The 27,657-nt window shown below is 49.4% G+C and overlaps 1 protein-coding gene across 13 annotated transcripts in view; it reads right to left on the reverse strand.

Moving 5' to 3' along the window:
- epb41l2 (erythrocyte membrane protein band 4.1 like 2) overlaps positions 1–26,920 on the reverse strand; it is a 62,892-nt gene extending 35,972 nt beyond the window's left edge. For 3 of the 13 annotated variants that reach the window (XM_029251776.1, XM_029251746.1, XM_029251767.1), the window contains exons 1-3: positions 26,695–26,920; positions 6,503–6,972; positions 5,151–5,366 (exon numbers count right to left, since the gene is read on the reverse strand). In XM_029251776.1, coding sequence (XP_029107609.1) covers positions 5,151–5,366; positions 6,503–6,958 — 672 coding nt within the window. In that variant the 5' untranslated portion in view covers positions 6,959–6,972; positions 26,695–26,920. Of the gene's footprint in view, positions 1–5,150; positions 5,367–6,502; positions 6,973–12,104; positions 12,253–25,609; positions 25,671–26,540; positions 26,632–26,694 lie in introns of those variants that run through there. The other 10 variants (XM_029251787.1, XM_029251783.1, XM_029251777.1 and 7 more) reach the window with 7 other exon arrangements.
- Between the last annotated feature and the right edge of the window lie 737 nt (positions 26,921–27,657).

Raw genomic sequence — 27,657 nt, forward strand, 5'->3', positions numbered from 1 at the left:
TATGAATGCAACATTTTACAACAAACTTTTGTTATGTTTTCTCATTAATTTCACACACTTTTTATGTTAAACAACAGCAGTATACACACACACGCACACATTGGCTGAAGCCGCTCATCCCGAGCGGGGCTGCGGCGAACCGGAGCCTAACCTGGCAACACAGAGCGTAAGGCTGGAGGGGGAGGGCAATAATATAATAATATAAATACAGTTTGGTGTTATAACTGTATTTTCACGCTGCACTATTTTCACTTTCTTGTCTAAATCTGTTCTTTCGCTTTTACTTTTCTGCACCACCCAGACACTCATGATTTTGCTTGCTGGCAATGGCTAAAAAAAAGAAAAAAGAAAAAACTCAAATGGATCACAACTGAAGAGTTTTGTATATATAATGCAGTCACTGATACATACACTAACAGAGTCGATAAGAAATATGGTCTCTTGCGCTGTTACTGTATCAATGCTGTACAATATTATTATAGAGCAGATGGAGCAGACAGACAACGACAGACGTTACGACTAAACACTGGGATTCAAATATAATATAATATAATAAGGTTGCTAGGACAACAGGCAGGGGGGTGTGGTGGCGCAGTGGGTTGGACCAGGTCCTGCTCTCTGGTGGGTCTGGGGTTCGAGTCCCGCTTGGGGTGCCCTGCGACAGACTGGCGTCCTGTCCTGGGTGTGTCCCCTCCCCTCCAGCCTTACGCCCTGTGTTGCCAGGTTAGGCTCTGGCTCCCTGCGACCCCGTATGGGACAAGCGGTTTTAGGTGATGTGTGTGTGGACAACAACCATAAGCGACATGTCAGAAACTGGGGACTACCTGTTCTTGAGGCCGTAACGGTGCTGGACCTAGGCTGAACGAGCTGAATAAAAGGTTTACTGCTGTGGAAACAGGTTTATGTCAACTTAAAAGTGCCAGGTAAACTGGAAGAGGAGGGAAATAAAGGTAAAGGACCCCAGCCCTAAGAAACGGACCACCACACCTACACTACAGAATCAGAATTAGTTCTTCAGAGCCGCAGGTGCATCTTACAACAAAAGTCCAACCTTGTTTACGGCACACAAGTTTACCTTAAAAGTGGCTCATCCTTTACAGATCAATGGGATCTACCTCTTAAAACCATTAGCCTGAAATGTGTCTTGGAAGGGGACGTTATCCGCCTTCGGCCCCCTGGGGTGATGGGCCCGGGGAGTTCCTCCCGCAGTCAGCCAAGGCGGTATCCTCGTGAGACGGATGGCGGAGGAAAGGGCCGGGGCAGCTCGTAGCGTTGTGATTGGAGCTGCTGCATTTGGAGGAGGTTAAGGTCGCAGGTTCGATCCCCACCTCTGGCTGTAGTACCCTTGAGTGAGGTACTTACCCTCAACTGCTCCAGCAAAATTACTCAGCTGCATAAATGGGTAAATAACTAAGCACCTTAACGTTGTAAATCGCTTTGGAGAAAAATGTCGGCTACGTGAATAAACGTAAGGGCGAGAGGCACCTGACTTCACCTGGGGGTCGACGGGCACAAAGAGCGAAGGTCGGCTGGGCACCGCTCACTCAGAATTAAGGGTCGTATCTATGACCCTTTGTGAGGAATTTCAAAGGTTCCCAAACGGACGGCGATCATTACGTCTTGTTATAAATATGCCGCTGCGTTCTGGGTGAATAGCCCCCGACAATGGCGCTTAGCGCTGCCTCAGCGTTTCGGGAGCCACGCACAAAGCCCATCCTGTTCAAACACGGCAGCGCAGGGAGCAATTAGCGCCGGGGCCCATTGACGAGCACGTCAAAACGCATGTTCAGCTGCGTCCATTATGTGCCGTCGCATGCCCCGTGCGTGCGTGCGCAGGGCTCAGAGGTAAAGGGGACGGCTTCACAGATCCACCCATAAGGGCGCAACGATGACAGACGAGAGAGGGAGGGCGGCATCCCGCGCCTCGTTCGCTTTCCGGGCCCCGATGATCGACGCAAACAGCGCCGTCACCCACCGAACGACCGAAACGAGCCGCGCGATTCCCACCGCTGACGCTCAGGAACACTGCCCCTGGGACTGCTCGTGTGTGTGTGCAACAGGTGGCAGATGTGGTAGGTTTAATCTGCCCGGGACATGGAACCTCAGCCCCTAATCTCCTGAACTCCCTGAACTGCAGGGACCGAGGGACCGTCTGTCCATCCTTGAACACAGCGATCCGGCCCACACAACCTCCTGCAGGGTGGTCGTCTTTCCAGCCATCCTGGATGAGTACAGCAGCCTATCGCCAGTCAACCCCAAACCAAGGGCAGCTGGTAGCGTAGTCATTCAGTCCAATGTAACTAAGGCAGTGACAGGTCTAACTGGCCAATGGTTACGTTTTATTGTTATTTTAGTGCTCGAACAACATCTATTTCCAGCGATCTTGACATTTCACTTGAAAGAATGTAAGGATACCACAATGAGAACGTGCCCCATGCTCTAACTGGTGCCCCAGCGTGAGCCGCATCGGCACGGGGCGACATCAATAACGGGACGCCAGCAAGTGACAACAAATTATCGTTTTTTTACTCATTTCCATAATGCTTGTATCTAAAGCAATTTAAAATGTCACGGCAGGGCAGTTTTTACTGTATCGATTCGGAGAAAGTGCCTTGACCGAGATAGAGCAGGTAAAGCTGGTGCCTTGCTGCACAGAGGGTGTGGGGTTCGAGTCCCGCTCAGGGGGGGTGGAGTTTGCATGTTTCCAACCCATGTCCCCACACACACACACACACACACACACACACACACACACACACACACACACACACACACAAAGAAGGTACTAGAAAACCACTTTTGTTGCTCTCACGCCACCAAAACCACATGGGTGATCGCGAAGAATCGGGACTGATACTTTGATCAAGGTCGTGCAACAGGTTCCGGGTCCTTCGATTAGTACTGGAGAGAACGGCTCTAACAACTACGCCCCCTGCTACCACTGCTAAAGCACGCGGTCCTTCGTTCACGCCGCCAAGGTTGGAAACACACCCGCGGGACCCGCAAACTTGATTGCGATCACCTGAAATGCAGCGACAGCAGAAGCTATAACCGGCAGAATAAGCGGAGGAAACCTGTTACGCAACAGAGTAGCAAGCAATCGAGCTGCGTGGCTGGATCTACAGCGCAGAGCGACATGAAGCGGCTCTGTAAACCCCCGTTTATACCGTGTTCTATTTCCGTAACGTTAATCTCCGGAGATCATAAAGCAGGGCACAGAGACACACGGCATCTCAAAATGCCCTCGCCAGATAACACAGTGGCCGTGATGCACGGAACAATCAATATGCATTTAAAACGTCCTTTTCATTTGTTCCTTCAGCAGACGCTTTTCTACAAAGCGAAGCACAGACATTATCAACTAGTGTTTGACACCTTCATCAAAGGAACTGCACTACATTCCCTTTACTCCCTGACTCATTTTATACACTAGAGCTACATCTCACACACACACACACACACACACACACACACACACACACACACACACACACACACACACCGTCTGAACCACTTGTCCCATACAGGGTCGCAGGGAGCCGGAGCCTAACCCCGCAACACAGGGCGTTAAGGCTGGAGGGGGAGGGGACACACCCAGGACTAGACACCAGTTTGTCACAAGGCACCCCAAGCAGGACTTGAACCCCAGACCCATTCGAACCCACTGCAGCACCACACCCCCCACCAGTGTTGAGGTTACAATTATTTTACCCATTTATACAGCTGGGTAATTTTACTGGAACAGTTCAGGGTAAGTACCTTGCTCAATGGTACTACAGCTGGAGGTGAGGCTCAAACCTGCAACCTTTTGGGTCCAAAGGCCGCAGCTCTAACCACTACGCTACCAGCTGTCCCATACATTTACATTTCGAATTTTCCTTCGAAGCAATTACAATTTTAATCTACTTACAATTATTTAACCATTTACGCAGCTGGGTACTTCTTACTAAAGTAATTCAGGGTAAGTATCTTGGAATCGGGTACAAGGGTACTACAGCTGGAGCTGGGATTTGAACCTGCAACCTTTAAGTCCAAATGCAGCAGTGCTGACCACTGCACAACCAGCTGTAAAGAATCACCTCTAAACATCTGTCTTTGGAGTGTGGGAGGAAACGGGAGCGCATTGAAGAAACCTCATGTGAACCCACACGCAATCTCCGGGCATGCCGAACCAGATTTGAACCCATGTCCGAACGCAAAGCCCAGGACCCCTGCGGCACCGGTTCTGCCCAGAGTGCCGCCCACTGCGAATCACTGTGAACGCACAGAATAGACGTTTGTCATCTACGAGGCTTTCGAGACATTCAGGAAAATGCAGGAATTACCCCAAAGGATGCAGAAGCACAGACGGCCAAGCAGCACGGTCCTGCCGCACAAGACGCGACCGGCGGCTAAAGCAACCGAGCGGTCGAGCTAAATAAAGAATCCGGGTGCAGACCCGTTTCACGGTTCATCTGCGCTGTTAGCCACTTCCACGCTGTTTACGGGTCCACCTCCTGTTGACATAACGGCCTGCCTAAAATAACCCCCCCGCCCCCGCACGCAGCATCCGCGGAAGGAAAGGGCCAAAGGCGACATGTGAAAACCGCGCGCTCCGTTCGCTCCCGCTCACTTTTACACAATGACCCCTGAGCAGGAAGAGCGGTCAAGGCTAATGCGTTTGTCACATATGTCGAGGCTGCTGTGGTTATTTGAGCTTCCCTTCCGATTTGCTCTGTTGTGTTTCAGCTGTGAGCACATGCATGAACGCGCACACATACACAACAACAGTTTTTCTTTTTTTTCCCCTCAGTTTTTATGAGTTAATTTCCCGCTCCACGTGACATACTCTCCTGAAGGATGCTGCTCAGATTTAGGACAGACACACACACAGATGCTGAAACCACTTGTCCCGCGCAGGATCGTGACGAACCGGACCCTAGAGGCTAGGGGGGAGGGGACATACCCAGGACGGCACCCCAAGCAGGACTCGAACCCCACACCCACCAGAGAGCAGGACCCGGCCAAGCCTGCTGCACCACCGGACCCCCCTTAAATTTAGCGTAGGAGCCATATTATTTTTGGCCTCAGTTTCACCAGGTGTGATTTTGTTGGACCGCTGATTGAGCGTCAGCGGTCCAAGGGCCCCGTGAACGTCGGCCGCCACTTACCTCCACCTCACAGGGAAACTGGGAGCCGTCCAGTAGGGTCACGTGGCACATCACCGTCTTCATCTTCTTGGCGGCCTTCAGCAGGGGCTTCTCGGTGCCAGAGTCCGGCTTCGGGGTCTCCCCTTCCTCCTTCTTCTCCTCGCACTTGCTCTCCTCCTTCTCCTTCACGTCCGCACTCCTCTCCAAAGACTCGTCTCCCTTCTCCTCCTTTGCAGGCTGAGTGAAAAGACAACAAGAACAACGAGAGGACAGTCAGGATCAACGAGCCCTATGACGCGATGCCCCACCATACTGCTCAGCACCCCCTTTACACACATCCATGATCCTTCAATAACATAAAATTGTGCTTTCATCCAGCATTAAAGAGAAATATTGCTTTGATGGCAATAACGGAAATCAAATCTGATCAAACCTAAAACAATAACAGCATGATGGCTCATCTGACATTCAGTGTGGCGGCACAGCGGGTAGCACTGATGCCTCACAGCTCCAGGGCTGCGGGTTTGAGTTTGAATGTTCTCCGTATGTCTGCAAGGGTTTCCTCTGGGTGCTTTGGTTTCCTCCCATAGTCCTTAGCGATGACCCTAAATTGTCCGTAGCAAGTGTGTGTGAGTGTGTGTGTGTGAGAGAGTATAAAGTGTCACCTAAACAGATAAATAATGTTTCATGATTGCTGCCAGTATATTCAGCAGTGTAACAGAAATAATAATGACATTCCGAAGTAAATCGGAAATAGCTTTTAGCAACATACCACATAAAAAAAAAAATTGTTGTCTTGTTCATTTCTATTTAACCACTGATCCAAATGAGATAACAGCCCTCGGCTCCCAGCCTGCAGAGCTGGGTTGAGCGAGCGAGTAAATGCCAGTTGCTGTTCCGTCAAAGCAGAGCACTGGAGGTGAGCGAACAGCGATACCGCGGTACAGGACGGCTCTGTCCCTGCCCACACCGTCACTTTGGCGTTGTACTGCTACACCATCGCCGATAACAACAAGCTGCAGGAAGGAAGCAGTCGCCCGCAGAATCACATCGACGCTGGGTTACGGCGTGGTGCAAGGTGCCCCTTCCACCAGGTTTCCTGCAGCACGCGGAGGTGACTGCAAGGGTCAGGCCGGTTATGGGGCTTCCTCGCTTTGCACTGCGACGCATCGTGCACTTTTCGTGCTAAGCTTTAAGCAGACGAATGTCGGACCCTCCCTGCGATGGAAAGTCTTATATAGATACTGTTTATCGACACCATCATGAAAGCAGCGGGAGGGTTGACACACTAGTTACCGTGGTTGTCCACGCTGCAGCGCCGACGATCAGTTAAAAAAAAAAAAAAAAAAAAAAAAAAACACACACTGCCATACCTGCGTGTCGGCGCTGCCGATGGAGTGTTTGTCGTCTTTGTCGTCCGACTTCAGCTCCTCGCCGGGCGCCTCCTTGGCCTCCGACACGGGGGACTTTGGAGCCGACTCCTGTCCCGGCTGCTGCTGCTCGTCCACCTTCTCCTGGTTCTCCTTCTCTGCCTCTCTGGGTTCGGCCTGGCTCTGCGACTTCTGCCTCTTAAGCCATGGGGGCAGGAAGCGGGAGATGCCCTTGCCCGCTGATGGCTCCTTCTGCTTTCTCTCCTTCTCTGGGGATGCCGCTTTGGGCTGGGCGTCTCCGTCTCCACCCGGCGGGGCCGTCTCCCCACAGGGCAGCTCTGCTTCTGCCTTGGGCTCCGCTGCTGGAGCCTGGGCGTCCTGCTCCGGAGCCGGCGACTGCTCCTCGGCCTTCTCCGGTTCCTTCTTCACTTCGGTCTCGGACCCAACCTCTGTCGTCATGGTAACCAATCACACTGTAAAGGAAACAAGTGCACAGGACTTGAACTCTGGGCTTCCTTTCGCAGGTTCTAACACTCCAGAGAGAAAAGCCTCATTCAGAGTATTTGGGAACAAAAAAAACACTGCAGACACATTTACTTATGCAAATGATGATTTTATCCAATATTACTTTCAATGTTACACTACTTATTGTCTCATTTATCAATCTGGGTAATTTTTACTGTATTGCTCCACGGTCAGTACCTTGCTCGAGCGCAAAATAGGCAGGAAGTGGGATCCAAGCCTGGGTTCTTCCAAGTCGAAAGGCAGGAGCTCAAACCACTACGCCCCCTGGTGTATCTAAGAGCAAGTAAATAATCAAGGGGGGAGCACATGGCTACGTGGTTGGAGCTACTGCTTTTTGACTCGAAAGGCAAAGGTTTGGATCCCACTTCCTGGTGTAGTTCACTTGATTGAGGTACTTATCAAGAACTGAAGTTACCCAGCACAACGATAGAAGAGGCTTTGGAGAAAAGCAACAGCTTCAAATGACTGTAAAAAGGATTTCACTTTTTTTTATTATTTTCTAAAAAGGAAAATAAAGGCGAAGGGCTAAATTTACTGTCACAAAAGTAAGGAAAGGGGCAGCGTGCACTGTGCAGAGGCTGTTCGAACCATGTCTCATGAGAACACTTCTTTCTAAATTGCGTAAGCAACCATGAGGATGAAAGGCGCCCCAGAGGGCGACGGAGAGGCCTCCCTTTTTCCAGTCGGGGGGGAGAGCCAGAGCCCGAGGCTGGACGGGGCATCGGCTCCATCATCACGGAGAGCGGTGCAGCGGGGCGAAACAGGGCTACGCTAATCCTCCGTGACAACGGGAAGCAACATTTACAGGCCAGCGGTGTCACAGAGAGGACGGGGGCCCGAACCCAACGGCGAGTGGAGCGGAATCCACTCCGTGTTGCAGCGCTGCTTTCACCGGCATTCTTAATTTTAAATTTAAAAAAAAAAAAAAAAAAAAAAAAAAAAAAAATTGTTCAAAACATGAGCCGGCACAATACCGTAAACACTCAAATTCTTTAAGGGGTAACATCTGAGGGCCGATACCTTCTGGAAACCAAAGAGTGAAGAGAACGGTGAAAAGACATCTTTTTTAAAAAAATCCCAAGAGCAGAATTTCTATGGGAAAAAAAATCAGATGAACTGAAATATGCACTTCTGTATGAACACTTACACTTTGAAAAGATGGTATTTTCCTTAACCCTGGCAAACGTGAACTACACACGGCATTAAGTCGGCTGTTGGGTTTCTAGAATTCTGCGGTATTAAAAAGGAGTGGTGCGCGGTTGCGAGATCATCGGTCCGAGCGTGGGCCGCTTCGAGCGGTGCCGTGAGCCGTTCCTACAACGGGGTCTCACCCCACCTGTATGTGTGCGTGCGTGTGCGTGCGCGTGCACCCGCTGTCAAGAAGGCAGAACCACGTCGAGATCGAGCGCAGCTCCGTTTACCGGGCGAGAGCGTCAGCCGTTCGGTATCATGACCACGCTATCACACTGAACGGAAGGCTAAATCCCAAATCTGCAAAGCTTGCAGTTAAGAGCCTGCGAAACAACACAAGCTGTCAAACCCAATCAGGGCGCGAGGGCTGACAAAATGGCCCCTCGATCCGGGACCTGGCGCGCTCCCATCTCCTGAGATCCTCTTTTCTGTAAGAGGCTAATATCAGTGAGCATGGGAGACTCGGTCCCTGTGCTCCACAGGTAATCCACCATTAGGTAGGGTAGGCATGGCTGATCTGAGGGTACGTTGTGTGCGCGAGTGTGTGTAACAGTGGATTTAACGCAGCTAACACCCACACTACCAAAAAGCGTCCACACAAGTCATAGGAAAATCGCCATAAACCGAGATGTTGGACCACCGTTCCGTTCCATGGTTTCACCCACGCTCAGGACACAAAACAGTCATTCCCCGGGTACGTGACATACAGTTGTGAGAACGGGGCTGCAAGTCAGGTCAAAGCCACAAGTGAAATACACACCTGACTCACTGATTGGAATACCGACTCCACTCACCCCCTCTTACATACATGCCATCATATTCACATACTTTTCCCATCGATGACCTTCGCCGTTTAAACCATCTGTTCAGCAAAGGTACGGGAGTGTAAATAAACTCTTCTGGTATAGAAAATTTTCTTTATTATTATGACTTAAATCAAGGGTGTCCAATGTGTGGCGCAAGGGCTGCATGCAGCCTGCGAGAACATTTATAAAATTTCCATATAATACACATACATTAATCACTATTCTTATTATACTATACCTACCACAAATACTATAAATTATACTGAATTACACAAAAAATAGTCAGGCACATACTTGAGCACATATACCTTAAAGAAAATTTCTCAGTTTAGAAATCCAAGGTTCATTTGGCACTTACTGCGATTTTTACTTTTAAAGTCATCAGACCAGTGCACGGTGATGATGAAGGCCCCTGACTGAGATGAAGATCACATCACATCACATCACATCACATCGCAGGAGTCATTCATTAAAAAACAAAAAATCCAGATAATTCTATAGGTTTTTCTCACAATGATAAACAACCATCATAGTGACAAGAGGTGAAGGTATGGAACCCATCAAACTCAGGACACCTCTTGGGAAGCAAACATTTTGAAAGAAATACAGTCACCTTGAGTTCTATTTCTACGTGTATAAAAGCATACATTTAGTTCCTTCATGTCGGTCCATCATTCATGTTGTGCAAAAATGACCCTTTGTTCACATAAGGTTTTATGGGCTGGACGAAGATGGAGCCATAGCATGAAGCAGGACCTACAATGATAAACAGCTCAACATTGCCCACCTACGGCACACGAAGACCAGCTGCTAATGGTTAAAGCACAATCGAGATGGACATTTAAAGCAGCTGGTCTGAAGATGTGGATGAGACTTTGGGGCATAGTAGGGAGTGGGAGGGTTTCCTGTTGGCTGTTAGTCACAGGTTTTGATGAACCCGAGTTAATCCTTGCTTTAAAGGGGCCAGATCCATATTTTCTTGCTTTCATTTTTACCAGTGAAATGCTTTTTGTTAAAGAAACCTGCTGTTCTTAGTCTCTGTCCTGCTCATATATCTACTTCTACCCCACAATTAGCCGCAGTGTCCTCAAAGTGTCCCTGAGATCCAGGAAGAGGTCCTCATGGGTACACGGTGCTCTCCTTCCCATCACACCTCTCTGAGGTCATGCTAACACCTGAGAGGAGATTAATGCCCAACAGTCCCAGCAGTGGCTCCACGTGTGGCAGTTCTTTAATGGGGAAGGAGGGTGACAGAGGGTGCTGTGATGCCAGCGCGGGCTTCATTTTCCAATTCTGGCTGTTTGCTCTCGAATGACCCGACGTCCCCGGCAGAGAATTTCTCAGCTCAAAGCAGCTGCATTCTGTCTCCACTTTCCCAGTGTTGCAAAACAGCTCCAGTTCCGACAACGGCCGGCAGGATGGCCCCGTCTTTCTGACCGTTGGCCCCCAAGTCCCCAGTCACCAACACGTGGATTGGCCGATGGCTTCTGCTGTACTCCACACCCTCAACGCGACTCTTGGGAAGTTGGGCTCTAATGTGGGCAGCACAACACCTGGGACCACCGCTGGACAGATCAGGTGTCACCAACAGCTTCCAGAAGCAGCACATCCAACCCTTTCGTTGCACTCAAAATGAAGTTTGGAGAAAATAGGGGCAACAGGTAGAGTAGTAGTTAGCTCTGCTGTCTTGCACTCAAAGGGCCTGGATTTGAATCCCGCATCCTGCTGCAGTACCATTGAGCAAGGTGCCAACCCTAACGCTCCACTAAAAATTTCCACGCTACATGAATGGGTAAATCATAAAGTAACTTAATACTGAAAGTTGCTTTGGAGAAAAGGCCCAACTAAGTACATAAATGCAAGTATCCACTTCGAACCCAAATCCCACCAAAAAAAAATCTTGTTTTACAGTGGATTAAGTCTAAATGTATGATACGCATTATGTAATTAGTATCTCTGACTATCTGCTGCTTACACAAGAAGTGTTTCCAGCCTGCGGCCACGCACCGGCCACCACGATGGACGCACGGAGAAAGGTTTAACAGCACGGTCATCGGGAGGAGCTGAAGAAAACATTTCTGCCTTGGTGAAGCCAGAGATAAAAAGGCCCAGGGGCCACGGCGTTCCCGGTACATTGGGTACGTTTCAAGCGTCTGAGCCCTGTGGAGACGGGGCATGGCTAGGAATGTGCTTCAAAGGCTCTGCGACAGATGTGTTCTCCGCTTCCTTAGATCTCTTTACAGTAAAACCTCCCTGAACCCTCCCACCCACCCCCAAAAAACAAACAGAGCCCAAGGACAGGCACGAAGTCCTTCCCATGAAGGGTTGCCATGGCTCCTACATAAAAGGTACTTTACATATGATCACTGGCCAGAGGTTACTACCTTTGAGGTTGTTCTTCTCAGAGCGAGAGTTTAAAGGGGGGGAGTTGTAAACCCCCCCAACCTATCCCTCAAACCCCCACTCCATGGAACAACCAAAGGCTCTCCATAGAGACGCAAAACACAAGACTAGACAGAAAATATACAAAAAAGGTCCCAAGATGACCCAGGGCCGTGACCTGCCAATAAACTTACAGATGGAGCGTCCAGCTTCCTCAAACCAACACATACTCACGCAAACACACAAGCGCTGACAACTGCAAGAACTATACCCCCGTGCTTTGGACAGACACCACAATCACGGGAAGACGTCCCTGAACAGAAGTCCATTTTTTGCAGTTGAAATCATTATCTGGTATTTATGAGCGCGCTAATCCTTCTATTAACTGTTATCAGGATTACCACGTAAAAGGGCTTGGCAAGCGACTTCACCTCCGTTCGTGGCTATACCAACTCAGCACAATCCAATGACCCCAGCGAAGGCCCATATGGTCAGTTCCTCTTTAGCGGTCCCCTAAACTGAAACCATCTCATACCGCCCACCACTAACCATGGCTTCAGCCTGAGCTCCAGACCGGCGAGCTGTCAGCTGGGCTCAGCACCCACAGCAGAGGCAACGAAGCCGGCAAATACAACTAGCCAAGGGATGGTGGTTTTGCAGAGAGATGACGACAATAGAGCAGCACTGTGCACGGCACCTACCTGAGATGCACACCCGTCGTCCTCTACGGTAACCTTCCTCACTTGCCACACGCCACTGATACCACACTGTCAGCTCTGCTCCTCCCTCATAGCAGTACTGATCTCGAGGCTCAGGAAGGGAGAAGAGAGAGGAGGGAGAGAGCGAGAGGTGCAGAGAGCCCACTCTTTAAGCAAAGCAGACCCCACCCAAGCTACAAGAATGCCAAGGACAGAGGACGCTCCGGCTAAGCCCATTTCGGGGAACATTCCCCCTGCACCCAACTACTTCTCTTCTATAGACATGACTCACCCCCAAAAGCATTTTGCCCCAGTAGAATAGACATTCATCACCACACAGTTTATTCTGGTTTTATCAAAAAAGCCAAATGCCACCTTCAAGTGTGCACTGGAAAAATGAAGTTTAACCTCCTCAGATAAAACAAAAAAGAGCGATTTTGGGTACACCTATATGCAGCTGTGCAAGCCACACCTCTGAACATATAGGATCATATAAAAGCAGAGCGCATTACAACTGCATGTACAGTTTGGCAGATGCACTTAAAATCACATTTTCTTGAGTGGATAAAGTGAATATGTGGGTCTCAGGAGGTTAAAGTGCTTCTCTGAAATGTCCTTAGCTCCCAGCGATCACGATTTTTTAATTAAGCAAAAATCACGACAGTTCCATCTCACTAATTGACTGATAGAAGGCCACACGCACACAAAAACATCTGGAGTTTAGAGTGGGCAGAATGGACTTGTTCTCACGTTACAGGCCCGAACGCACCACAAACGCCCGCGAAGATGAAGGTCAAAGGAGATGGACTCGGACAATGACCCATCGGATGGCGCTGTACATCCTGATGGACCGAGGACTGAACTGTGAGGAATTTCCATCCCACGCCAAGTGGAAAAGGGAGAGAAACAAAAAGGTTTTAATCACCAAGGTCTTCAAGTACAAAAGCTTCTTTCTCTCCTCTTCTGCCTGCACATCTTCAGAACTGCATTCAAAGCCAAATAAGAATGCATGGTTGCCACTTAATAACTATGGGAATCATCGATGGCCACAAAAGTTTTGCTGTTGGCCGGTTGTACAGTTCAACACCCAGGGGCATGGGTGAAAGAGCTCAAGTCCCAAACACTAGCTATAGCTTGAATTCGGGCAGCCCATGACTGTCAGAGTGAGCACACACTCCCTACGTGCTGCGCTAAAGGTAAGCTCGAAGTTCACGTGCACCATCTGCATCGCCAAAGGGTTGCCACAGCAACAGCACTAACCCGGTTATACATGTAGCTCTCACAGCGACGGCTGAAGAAACAGACAGGGCAGTCGCAAGAAGGGTTTTTTTGGCAGTTAGGCTATATTTACCACCCACTGGAGAGCGAGTTTTTAAATGAATGAACAGCAGCGTTCCTCAGCGTTGCATCACACCAGGAAAAACAGACATCTCTTCTGCGATTCAAGAAGTTGGTCAGTAACAAATATATATGGGCCAACACACAAACGCACACCGGGCCTTCTGAGTCGCACGTAATGAAAGATCTTTAATTAAAGCTGTCAAAGCAAGGCCTTGGAAACACTTCACTCGGTCTGCTTTCAAGAATCCCACTATGTAATAAACTGCAGAGACAAAAAACAGACCCCTCGCATTCTGCCACAATTTCCAAGATATGACTCCATTTCTGTAGGCTAAATGTCAGAGCAGTATTTGCACAGTAATCTCCATTGTCGTCCGTGCATTCTTCCCACAGTCCCACACTCATCGCGCAGGGACCGGAGCCTGACCTCGTCTCCCCCGTGACCACGCTTGGTTTCTATGTGTACAGCACAAAGATCGATCACTGTCACAAGGGGAGAAAAGGGTCTCGATGTTGTACCAACGCATCGCTCCAATCGCAAACCCACCCCTGTCCACTTTATCGAGGCTCCACGTTGACTGGTGTCCCACTATCCGGCCAGGGGCGCACATAGGAATTCCGGGAGCCCCGAAGAACATTGCTCTGCCCCCCCATTAAATTAAATAGTTACTGATGGAATTCTGTGGGCCAAGTCCAGGTGCAAGCCCCTAGAATCATCACCGCCATTCACTCCACTAGCAACGCCCTGCATCCAGAGCCAGTAATTTGCTTAAATATTCATAGCTAGACGGATAGAATTATTCTGATATTGTTCAAAGGTGGACAAAAAAATTTGAGTAAAAAATTAAGCAATTCGATTAGTTCAGAAAACAATCATCGCCGTGACGTGTGATGTCACTGATCTGCATTTCCTTTTCAAGGGCCCAATTTTGTCAAAAATAAACAGCTGTAACATATTGCTATTTTGGGCAGCTCCTTTGTGTCAGGACCGTTTTTTTGTAAGTACGCTTCCTCTCATGTAACACCATGACTGCCTCACCATCGTAACAGTTTACAAGCATGTTCTCGATGTAGGCGATGTTCACTTATTACGATCCTTTAGATAATTTATATTGCAAAATTGGACAGATGAAAAATGTGATGGGGCAGGCAAAATGTAAAAGGCACCAATCCTGTCCAACACAAAATAATGAATGCGGAGCCCTGCTTTAGGTAAAGAGGGGAGAGGCATGAAGGGGTCACAACCAGGTTTAGCTATTAAAGACACCTGAGAAGTCACCTTTGAAACACAGGGGTGAACGGAACCGCCACGAAAAACCTTGAACCTCATTATGTTGAAGCAATTCAATAAAAAATAACTGGCTAATAAATATTAAAAAAATAGAAGACCATACAGTATGCATGTCGGCTAACTAATGACTAAAGACGCGTCCGTCTATGGATGACTAGGCATGGCATCGCATGACGGGAACTCGTGACGAGTACGCGCCAAGCCCAATGCTGTCTGGGAAAGAAAACCAAAAAGTCGACTGGGTGCTCGCACTCAACTTTGATAGTCATCACAGCACCTGTAGAAGAAACTTCAAGAAACCACAACAAACCGCAAACTTCACAGTAAAAGATGGAAGTACACATGCTTGTCATCATGTCCATGCTTGTTGGGAGACAAATCCTGCCGGGTCTCTTCACGCGACGTTAAGCACGGGTACGACCCACAATTCCTGTGCGTCACGAAAGGCTGTCTGGGCTCCTCTCTCTTCGAGTACTTTGTATTTACAGTTTTTCAATGGAGTAAATCTGTTCGTAGGAGTGCGAGAAGCTCCGAGGACATGCTGTGAGATCAGATGACTCGACCTGACGCACTGATCTGAGGATCCAATAAGAGAGGTGGCTTCCATGACACTGACACCTGGAGCTCGTGGCCCAGGGTCAAACCGGGGTACACCCTCTTGGTCCACCAGGGTCAAAATGTGGAGAGGCAAGGAGAGGGTGACGCAGTGCTCTGTGTTGGGAGACCATGGCCATCTTCCTGTTCCAGTGCACACCTGCCCCTCCATCTCCCACACGAGTCTATCCCCTTCTCCTCCTGCATCCCACACTGGAAGGGCTGGACGGGGAATGTCCTCAGCCTGTAGGAATGTGGACCCTGGCCAGCCTTCCTCATGCCAAAGGATGGATTTACTCACAGTGTTTTGGGAGTCCACACCCAACACAGAGATTTACCCTATTCCGAGTCAAATGCACGGTGAGCCTTCAGAAATGGACTCGCTGGAAGCTTGTTCACATTTCTGTGCCTCTCCTCAACTGAGCGTTAACCATCTTTCCTCAGGACGCTCACTCGTACATAGGAAAGTGATAAGAGAAAGCGGGAACGTGAATCAGGCCCGTTAATGAACTTCAGACTGCTAATCCTGGCGGCTGCTGGGTCTGGGGGAGCTGTTTTTGCTTTGGATTAAGTGGTCCGGTGACGTCAAATCGTGGCGTTTGGGGGCTGTGCCGGGCGGGCCTCGAGCCAGCGCTCCTGAGGGAGCACATCTGCGGACAGTCTGTGTGCCTGGACCCCCACCCAATGACAGCACACAACCTGCGGGAGCAGCAACCCAACAATGGGCTGGAGCACACTGTACTAAGCTGGACCTTCCCCACTCCCAACTTTGGCAAATTGCAGTCTACATTTACATTTACATGTATTCATTTAGCAGATGCTTTTCTCCAAAGCGACGTACATCTCAGAAAATACAATCTGCGCATTACATTAGGAGAAAGAGACATAGTTGCAGACATGTGATTCCTAAGTGAACCTAGTTTCTTACTTTCCACTTGATGCACCGATGTTCATTGCTCGAGTAGGTGCATAAAATGCAGGATAGATGAATCCTGATAACCTTCCTACAAATGCTGGGAGAACAGATGACTCGACCTAATGCACCGATCAAACATTCACATGCAAAACAGGAGTAGCAGCTGTGTAAAGGCTTGTCTGGGGATGATAAAAAAGTTACGGTGCATGAACATTTACACCATACATGAGCTTGAGAGATCATGGATGAAGTGAATCCGGTAAAGATGAGTTTTCAGACTCTTCTTGAATGTGGACAGAGTTTCAGCAGTTCTGAGTGACAGGGGGAGGTAATTCCACCACAACGGAGCCAGAACCGAGAACCTCTGTGCTTTACTTTTCGTGTGCGGGACCACCAAGCGAGCAGAAGTAGACGAGGGAAGGGGTCTGGTTGGGGTGCAGCAGCTGATCAAGTTTCGTAAATAGCTAGGAGCAGTTCTAGTGATGCATTGTAGGCAACAGAGGCAGCAGCCTGTAACGATGGGGATGGTCAAGCCTGATTCCTTTTTTTTTTTTTTTTTTTTATCCCCCATTGCCTCTGCAGACTATGACCAAACTCTTAGATCTCCTTTTTGACATGTGGCACCTACACTTGAGTTGCGAGCGCCAACAAAGACCACCTTCGAGCCATCGGCATCTTTAACACGCCATGGGCTGCAGGCTTCACTGGCGTGATGCTTGGAGTAAAAAAAACTCTTTCCCCAACTGCGCCCGGAGCCCTTCCGGCACCGTGCCGAGCCATCTCAACCCCGGCCAATTTGGCTAGCGTGGCATCCATCACGCTACGATTCCGACCTCAGCATAGAAGCTTCGCCTATTGTAAAGAAGCATCTTGAAATCCTCCAGTCCAGGCCCGATGATGGGTAAACTAAGGATGCAGGGAGAAAAATTACATCTGTGTGTATGAGGGGTAGAAGCGGTCGGCCTGGACACGAAGCTGCCCTTAACTGGGTCATCATTGAAGTGAACAGGAAAATAAAAACCTTTCACCTGACAAACAAGGCGCCTGTAATCCTCGTTTCCACTGCGCCATCTGTCGCACGCGGGAACAGATTTTGTTTTCGGTGTCAAAGTGGTAAATATTAAAGTGGCGCGAATTCTCCCCTTTCGCACTAAATCGTGGATTACGGGATTACAAAAACGCGCAGGCACGCAGGACCCTGATCTGTGCCGGGCACTGAACCAGCAGCGCGGCGTCACGTGACCCGAGACCTATTTACGGCCCCAGGGAACGCGGATAAACAAACGCACGCGGGGTTAGCGTGCGCACGCCGTATTGTAGACCTCTGAAATTATTCACATGGGACACGGAACTGATGCACGAACACAAGAAAAGCCCCTAAGCGGGTCTACGGTACAGCGTTCGTTTTGTCATTCTCCACCAGTGGGACAGTCCATTTTTAATGAAGCGGGGGGGGTCCTTTAAGCGCGAGACACAAACCCAATGTATTCCCATCCATGCAATCAATGGAAGTACTTAAAATCCACGCACATGTAACACGGGGGGGGGGTAGGGGCATACACAAACAGCACACTGTGCTGGAATAAAAGAGTGCAATTTCCCGCACTATAGACAAGCATGTACTGGGTCTTTTATCCCCCCCCAGAGAATTCAATCGCTCATAACTGCCCATTGTCCGCTGTAAATTCCCTCATTCAATTCATATTAGTGCGCTGAAGCATAAACCCCCCTACCTCCTCCCCCATGCCCCGACAGCCAGTCTCCGCTCAGGTACTGCTGGTTGCCATAGTAACACAGTCTCCAGGTACGCCGGTTGGCAACAAGAAAGAGCACCTGCCTCTTTTCTCACCGTCCGGGCACAGGGGCACGTGCTGCAACGCCTCTGCTACATTCGGGCTCGTACACGCGGGGTCTCGGACGAGTCGCACGACAAACGCGCCGAACGCCTCGTGCCTCAAATCTCATCTGACAACGGTGCACGCACAACTGTAATTAAGAGCAGGTACGGTTAGCGAAGCGGGACCCGACAACGTCCTCAACGGGCAGCAGGTGGCGTACTGGCTGAGGTCCTCATCTTGCCATCAAGAGATGCAATCTAAAATCCCCCGCCTGCTGCAATACCCCCGAGCGAGGTACTTACCCTCAACTGATACTGTTAAAAATTACCCAGTCGTAGAAACGGGTAAATACATGTAAAGAGTTTAGTAAGCAAACCTAATACTGAAAGTAAGCGTGGAGAAGAGCATGAGCTGAATTAATACATAACGACAAAAGGTGATTCGGCCCCAAAGCGTACATGATCACGCGAGTCAATCCCTGAAGGGTTTCGAGTACATGGATGGGTGATGCACGAGAGGCCCGGAGCCGCATGCTGAGCGTACCTAAGAGGCCCGAGCGCACGGGAACAAGAGCCTTGTTTGTTTTCCTGCGACAAAGCCGCCTCCGCTCACCACACCCACCCCCCACGCAACCTGACACCAGCAGCTCCTGAACTCTGACCGAGCGTGACGGGTGGGTGGAAGCAGGAAGTCCCCGATGCAGCGGCACTCCATCCTTCCCATTACGAGCCGCTCTTTTTCCACCTCCTGCTGCCTCCCTTACTTATTTTCTGCACACACACATGACCCGACAATCTGAGGGCAGCAGGTGGCATAGTGGTAATCAGAAGGTCCCTGGTTCAAATCCCCGTTCCTGCTGTTCTATTTTGATCAAAATCCTTACATTTATTCATTTATCTGATGCGTTTCTCCAAAGCGACTTAATCCATCTACAATTATTACCCATTTACGCAGCTGGGTGATTTTTACTGGAAAAAATTTTAGGGTAAGTACTTTACTCAAGGGATAGGGGGTGCGGTGGCGCAGTGGGTTGGACCACAGTCCTGCTGTCAGGTGGGTCTGGGGTTCAAGTCCCGCTTGGGGTGCCTTGTGATGGACTGGCGTCCCGTCCTGGGTGTGTCCCCTCCCCCTCCGGCCTTACGCCCCTGTGTTCCCGGGTAGGCTCCGGTTCCCCGTGACCCCGTATGGGACAAGCGGTTCTGAAAGTGTGTGTGTGTGTGTACTTTACTCAAGGGTACTACAGCCAGAGGTGACATTCGAACCTGCGATCTTTGGGTCCGAAGGCAGCAGCTCTAATCAGTATCACTCCAGCTATACTGTTACTGCTATACTGGAGCGAAAGTGATTATAGCTGCTGCCTTTGGACCCAAAGGTCGCAGGTTCGAATGTCACATCCGGCTGTAGTACCCTTAAAATCCACTATCGCTACCAGGTGCGCCCTAGCGATGCAGTAAAATGACCCAACTGTATGAGCCACACAAACGTCACATTCTAAATTGCCATAAAGGTTAGGGTTCGAGCCGTCGAATCAAAGTTAACTCACAGCAACCACCCACGTGGTTTTCATGGTATAGGAGGCGATAGAAGTGGTTTACCACAAACTTCTTTTATAAGTATGTGGGCTGTGAGCATAGGGAGAACACACACACTCAATCCCCTTCAAGGTAGAGTTGAACCTAAACCCGAATATGCAGCTCAGGCACTGTAGGGCACCTGTGTTTACCATGGCTTCCGCAACAAAGCTTTCTTTTCCTTGGCGTTACTCCACGTAATTTAATCTCGGCATCATGTTGACTCTCTGGGGCCACAATGAGGATAAAAACCAGTTCGACCGGTAAAGAGCGTCTCCCATTGACGTTTCAATTTTATTGCCTCTCGTCTGTTGCAGCAGCGCTCCCCCGATAAAAGCAAACTCGGTCCCGAAGGACGTTAAAACCCCCGGGCGATTGCTTTCACCCCACGTTTAGAGAAGTCAAAGGTTGTGAAATTCGGAACGAAAGCTGTTCCGCAGAGGTGGGCCGGGGAGGTGCGGCCGATCCGCCGGAGGAACCCGAACAGGAGAGGGGGCCACTTGAGAGCGGGCAGGTTAAACGGGGCCATCTAGGAGAGCCGCGCCAATTAGTATTCCAGGGCGGACGGGCCGCGAGAAGCCTCAGCTGGCCAGACAAAGGCTCCGCGGTGATTATTCGCATTCCACCACGGAGGCGGAAATCGGCACCTCCTATGAGAAAAGCAGGGACGCGGGCCGTCCGTTCCCCTACCCCCCCCAGGGCCCCATGCCCCGAGTAGCCCCCCTCACTTCCTTGGGGAAACCTCTCTGGAACGAGGGGTGCACATCTTATTTACACAACTTTGTCTTTTTTTCCCCCCCAATGGCAGTGGTCACCTCTGCAGGACTCCTCTGGCCAGCATCCCCTCACTCACCCCCCCACGGTCTCCGAACCCCTCCCCATCTGTAAACATGGTACCTCATGGGAACACATGGACACCTTCTACAAAGTCACATACAACTGACAGCAAGTCACTCTAGTATGGGGGCAAATTTTGCATTTCATTCACTGAACGATTATGTTAATTCATTGATTCATTAATTTGTTCGTTCATTATTACTGATGAGATTAAACACGGAGACACTAATTCACAGCGATCGATCGCTTGTTCCAGACTCTGAAAACAGCAAAAAAGCCATTTGTTTTCAAATGCTTCTGTTTGGAGTTTCTAATCCAAGTAATTCCTTCGCTGCTTGACATAAGGAGTGTTCCTTTCCAAATTGGACTCCAACAGATAATCTCTTTTTAACTATATCTGGTACAGCGCCAAGGCTCAGGCACACAAGTCCGTAGCGCTCCGCTCCTTACCCGATCCGTTTCGAAGGCAGCCACTGGCTACAAGGATTCGTAGTCCACTCACCGCCCTCCTTACCTTGTCATGAGCCGAGGATCAGTTCATTCATCGTTTATCATCAATAAGAGCTCGTTGAACGTAGGGTCGTGGTGGTCCAGAGCCTATCCCAGAAGTACAGGGTGAGGCGGGCTACAATCAAAGAATCACCAATTCATCTTAATCACACTTTTGAGCCGTGGGCGAAAATCCATGCCGACAAGGGGCGAATGTGCAAACTCTACGCAGGCTGACATGGATTCAAACCTACGGCCCAGAAGCTGTGAGGCACCAGTACTACCTGCTGTGCCACCATGCCTCCCACTGTGCCACAGCCCTGCAGTGAAAGGACACATTTCTACCGACTTGTAGGTGACAACATCGCAGGCTGGGAGACACCACAGTATATTTCAAAGAGTGCAGAACAGTACAACCACCCCCACCCCCAAAAAAAAAAAAAAAAAAAAATCTTCACAGATGGTCACAGCGATTCATTACAAAGTGAACAATTAATTTGAGTGCTAACTCCTCTTGCAAGGCTCGAAGTATGGACAAATCTCCTATGAAATGGACGAATGTCCCCAGATCAGATTTTTCGCTGAATTAGACCCTAACCCTAAGCCAGTGGTACTTGGACCCCGAGAGGTTTATTTTTCACACTTCTGATGGGAAATAAAGGCTGTTACTATATTTATAAATTTGAGAGGAGCTTGAATTGGAAACTTTATGGTGCCAAGACCATGCCTACAACAGCACCACAATAACAGGCAGATCAAACGGGTCTCCTTCAGCTGGATCTGGACTTTGTAAACGATGCTACATGAGGACTCTTATTCCCTCCAAGATCGCAGCAGTCTGTGCAGGATGTGGCAAGATTAGTGCTCCAGAGCGGGATGTTCTCACAACCCTTCCGAATGGTTAGGCAATCTCCATCGCAGAGCGGTACAGATTGGGGTGGGGGTTGGGGGGTGGGGGGTCAGACAATGTCAGGGGCAGTCGATTGCAAAAGGAAATGCACCAGGAGGTCCAGCACCACAAAAAAAAAAAAAAAAAAAAAAAAAAGACTCCCAGCACCTTTGTCAAATTAACATTTGATCTTAAGCTCTCACCCGCGTAACAACTGGAGTCGAATGTGCAAATCACTGGCGGCCTTGGCACTTTTGTTCCAGTTTAAAACTGGCGTATCATGTGTTCAGGCATCTTACAGCATGTCACTTCAAAACCATGGGGTAAAAACATACTCTTCATATGCTGTAATAAAGACTTTGAGTACGAAACGTTTTAACTGAAATTGCATACAGCATTTCCAAAACGCAACGTATCTACAGGGTGTTCCAAGAGCACAACATTCTAGCAGTACCAGGAGAGCCCAAATGCACTGTGTAAAAACTATTTCTATAGGTCCTCGTGACCCATACGCTTAATTTAGACACTGCTGAAAAATTGTGGCATCGCTGCAGTGGTAAGAACACTAACAGTTGAGATTCAAGGCTAAAAGGAGGAACTGCAACTGGTTACGCTTTTAACCATTAACTTAAGCTCAACTTTGTCGGTAAAAATATACAGCTGAGACTAGAGAAGAGCTACAACGGCTCACCTAGACATTACCATTAACCACGTGCGAAATGCAGGGTCGTGGTGGTCCGGAGCCTATCCTGGATCCACAGGCGCAAGGCAGGGTACGCTCCTCGAAGAGTAAAAATTTGGCCCCGCTCAAATGCCGTGGCCTCTGGGAAGCGGGAACGTCCTCTTAGAGCTCGTGACGACCATGTTTCTCACAGCACGATGAATGTCTCTACTGACAAGGGACTAGAGCTCCACAAAAGCGCACAGTGCTGGCAGGAGCAATGGACATGGGGAGAAGTGGGGTAAAATTAACCACAAGCCTGTAAAAGAACCATAACTGTATCCTCCCGAGAGCCAAGCATTTATTTTTGGTCCACTCTGGAGGTCATGTATTTCTTAAGTGCATCTCCGCAATGGTACACGATGACACGCCGAGTCCTAATGCACTCGACAGAGGAATTTCTACACTTTTAAACGATGCATTTGGGGTGGGACTTGGACACCTTCCTAGAAATACATCCAAAATCTGTTTGTTTTTATTTTTTGATCAAGCATACGAAGAACAGCCGTGAACATCTAACAGCGATTCTTTGCAGCTCAAAACCTTTCATATCCTCCTCTTCTGGTTCTCCAATCCGAGCTGGTGCCCCGAAATGACACGGCGGGCTGGAAAATATGTCAAAAGCAATCGATGATGAAACAGCCCGACGCAGGCGAAAGCAGCAGCCCACTATGCAACTTCGACGCCAAATGAGGGTGGCAAAATCAAAGCAGGACCCACCAGGGGAAACGGAAAGCACCGTCACGTTCTGCAGAACCCCCCCGCCGTGTCAATCCCAGGTCAAGCAGCCCTGCCAAAAAATGAGCGCGAAACACCTGCTCTCTCGTACGAGAAAGCAGAACGTCCCACAAAACAAGGTAGTGCTGCGCTCGGTGTCGCAACAGCCTATAAATAGAAGATGAGCCAATTCCCAGGCAATTAAGCTCCTCTCGTTAGAGGTTCGGGAACGGCGAGCCTCCGTGGGGCGCTCTCCTCGCCCAGCTGCGCAAACACTTCATCGCAAAACAAGCGCACCGTGGCCTCATATTCACGACTGTTGTTCACGAACACACCGTATGGCTTATTCCACATGTGAAAACATGATGCAGCCAAACAGTTTCGCGTGGCCTAGTTAAACACACAGCTCAGAGCAAATCACACACACACAGCTTTGTAACACCTAGGGCGCATTTCGATATTTGCACAGTTTGCATTCGCAAGTGTGCAAAAAAAAAAAAAAAAAACAGATGAGACCGAAATGTAAATCTGCAAACCGTTTCCCTTTACACTGGTAATCCTGGGCCACATAACCATCAAATAAAATCGGATTCAGAGATGCCTTATATGTGTACTTTCCGTGTGTTGCTGCAGAACCAAACGAGGGATTGTGGTTTACTTTATGGGGGTTGGAACCGCAGTTGCGCTCGGCTCAAATTCGGACGTTTAAATTAGTGCTGGACGCAGACCAGAAGGGTCTCGTTCTCCTGCACCTATGCGAGAGACTTCCGTTTGACCTTGAACTCCTCCACCCCTCCCACAACATGTTTAACACACTTAAAGGAATTTAAAGAACTGACCAGCTCTTTCTTGTGTTTATGCAATATTGTCTGGACTATAATGTACATGCAAATCTTTTCCATAAAGAAACATGGTACACATGAACATGCTGGCCCAGTGCCTGTGCTGTTCCTGCCAGGATTGAAAACTGAGTAAAATAAATACCTCCCATAATTTTTTTTGGGAAGGGGGGTGGTATGCATAGAGTAAATAGTTACACTGCATATCAATGTTTAACATCAATTTTCCATTTTAAATGGTTCCCAAACTTCACTGTGAAAGCTGGACATCCCACCCACACACACACGTGATGAAAAGCAGGCACGCGAGAAACGCACATTAATAAACACAAACATACAGTTATGAACAGGTATAGCATCCACATGGACTCATTTATCTTAACATTTTCCTCCAAAGAGACACTAGTGACTAACAATTAATAACCCATTTACATACAGTGGAGGATGTTTTTTTTAGATCAACCTTGTTGAGGGGGGGGATGCGCTGGCGCAGCGGGTTTGGCCAGGTTCTGCTCTCTGGTGGGCCTGGGGTGCCTTACGATGAACTGGCGTCCCGTCCTGAGTGCGTGGATCCCCCCCGTAGCCTTGGGACAAGCGGTTTCAGACTCTGTGTGTGTGTATTTAGGTAAGTACAACGGGACGTGGGATTCGAACCTACGACTTTGGGGCCAAAGGCAGCAGCCGTGCGAAAGTAACACACACGATCGGATTTATCTACACATCACAGTATCGCCCGCTGCAGCTCGGAGAGACGCACGCGACACGCGCGAGTGGTCTCTGTGTGCGTTTGTGTGGGTGTGGGTGTGATGGGGCGCGAGCGCGCGAACACCTCAACGCGTAAACGCGTAACCACCAGGACGCGTCCCGCCGCGCAAAGCGACTCGCTCGCCGCCGCCGTTTTCAATCACTCCTCCTGTCTCGTGACCCGCGACCATGATCGCACGCGCGGACGTGGCCCGGGGGCGCTTTCCCTCCGGAAGAAGAAGCAGTAACGCGGGAGTGGAAACAAACAGGCGCGATCGGGCTCGTGCGGGGGCAGCGACGGAAAAACAGCGAGCCGAGCGGCTCGGTTCGGGGATTCAAGCAACAACAACAGGCGGCCGAACACACGGGCCCGGGACCGTCGTCACTGTCTCGCGTCGCGCGCGCACACGGGGTGAACCGACGTGGGGAAATCACGGAGGCGGCTGTAAAAATGGCGCCGAGGAGACTCCCCCCCCCTCCAGCACAGAGAATATAAATAATAATATAATCCGAATATGTAACGCTCTCGATCGCCAGTCCCAGGGCGCGTTCACTGGACGGGGCGCCACGCGCACGGCTCAAAATGAGCCCGGCGGTCGGCGGGTCCGCACCCACGGCCACGCGCTCGCTTCTCCTCGTACTAAAAGTTTAAAGCCATGTCGACAACACTGACTAAACTAAACAGACACTCTGATTACTTATTTATTATTGCGATACTAACCAAAGGGACTTGTTGTCTGCAGCACCTTACCCATGGCATTTGTACAGCGGGGTTACTCTTACACACTGTGCCCGTTGGGTAAACACACTTTTCACGGACGCTACTACAGCAGCAGGCAGAGCAGGGGTGTGACTCGCTCGGAACTCGAACCAACAACCTTCGCGGTACGATCACGTCCTTAACCATTTGCGAACGACGGAAACTGGGTGACCTAAGTTGCAGCACAGCGGACACCCCGTCCCCCGACTGGAACATGCACTTATTATGTGCTTATTCCTCATCCTCCTATGTCCTTATTCCTCATCACTTGGTGAAGTACCGAATGCGGACCATTCACTGTGAGAATTATTTACTGATGAGCCGCGTTATGCACAGAAATATATGGATGGACGCAAAGTGAAATGGTGAAAACGAGGCGCAGAAAAGCGCGAACGGTGACACGGACTGGTGACACCAGCGAGGACACACGCAGCAGGAGGAGGAAGGCGTCGAGGCTCGGGGAATCCTGGCAGCCCGTGGGGTATTAGGATGATGGAGATTACCGAGACTTCGAGGGCTGTAGCAACAACAAGCGGATTTAACAACCGACACCTCCTTCAATTAAATAATAATAATAATAATAATAATAATAATAATAATAATAATAATAATAAAACAACATCCAGGAGCACAGAGAATCCCACCGATCAACAGCTCAGCTGTGTGTTTCGAAAAAAACATGACGTCCTATCCTGTACGTACCGCGCAAAGAAGTGGACATGATGATCAACTAAAACTTAAGTTAAGATCTAATTATCCAGGGACAGGAGTACAGTGACAGAACGCTCGTGCATTTTAAACGTAAAAACAATATATCACAGAGTTCCTGCGTTAGCACAAAAGCGGACCGTGAAATATAAGCGGGTTTAGCGCTGCGCGCGATCGTACTTACATCGGAGCTGCTGTCCATCTGGACGCACATGTAATCACGTGTTCAAAAATCCATACGAGCCGCTTCATTCCTCGCTTTCGCGTGGAAAACAGCGCGCGCACGCGTGTGTCTATCTGTGTGTGCGCGCGTGCCCTGTGTATTTTAAGCACCTTACCTGACGTGGCGTGGCAGAGTCGCGAAGTACCAACTCAGGATCGTGCTGCGCGTGGTCTGTTTGAACCCCTGGAACTAAAACTCCCGAATCTCAAATTGAAATTCCCACACCAAAAATCTGCCCGGGAGGGAGGCCAGCGCAGCAGAACACAACCCCGAGAACGCAAGGATTGGCCGAAAACAGCCCCGCGATCGTACCGATTGGTCGGACATACCCTCACGACCGCAGGGATTGGTCCAACGCCAACCCCCATGGCTACAACGATTGGTCGGACACATCCCACGATAGCAAGGATCGGCCCCTCCTTTTCTATTTTCATTGGCTTTGACAGTAACGCTTTACCTAAGATCTGCGATACGCGCGGATCCTCGAAGCGCTGTGATTGGTGGAAACGAATCGGGGCCGAGTTGATACGACGATCACATTTACGAAGACAGACCACTTAAAGCGAAACGGCTCCCACTACTGAAAACATGACGCACTGCATCAGCTACAATAACTGAAATCACGATGGTAACGATGATTAAAACACCCGATATTTGAGGAGTGTACTACTAATTTGCACATTTGCAGCCATTTCAATCACGATGACGAAAGAAGCGTTATACTGAAGTGTCGTCCATAGCCGAGCGGCACACGGATTCAAGGAAATGTTTGTTTTTTAAATATAATTTTTCCAATTTACACTTATATCCGGTATATATAAGACAAACGACATACGCGTTCTAGTGCATTTGCCATCCATGTAATGACGTCATCATGTGGCGTTTACGCAGTCAGATGTTTGAACTGTATCCGAATTCAGACATAAAGGGATTAAACGGGCGGCTTCCCCACATTTGATCTTCATTCTCCGAAGAATATTGAAAGTCTTTTTAAGAGCTACAGTGTTGCATGACATGCAAACTTAGTTCAAATTGCTCAGATTCTTGTACTTTTGGCTTATTAGTGTTTTAGATATTA

This window comes from Scleropages formosus, chromosome 1 (assembly GCF_900964775.1).
Source record: "Scleropages formosus chromosome 1, fSclFor1.1, whole genome shotgun sequence".
Classification (NCBI taxonomy): domain Eukaryota; kingdom Metazoa; phylum Chordata; class Actinopteri; order Osteoglossiformes; family Osteoglossidae; genus Scleropages; species Scleropages formosus.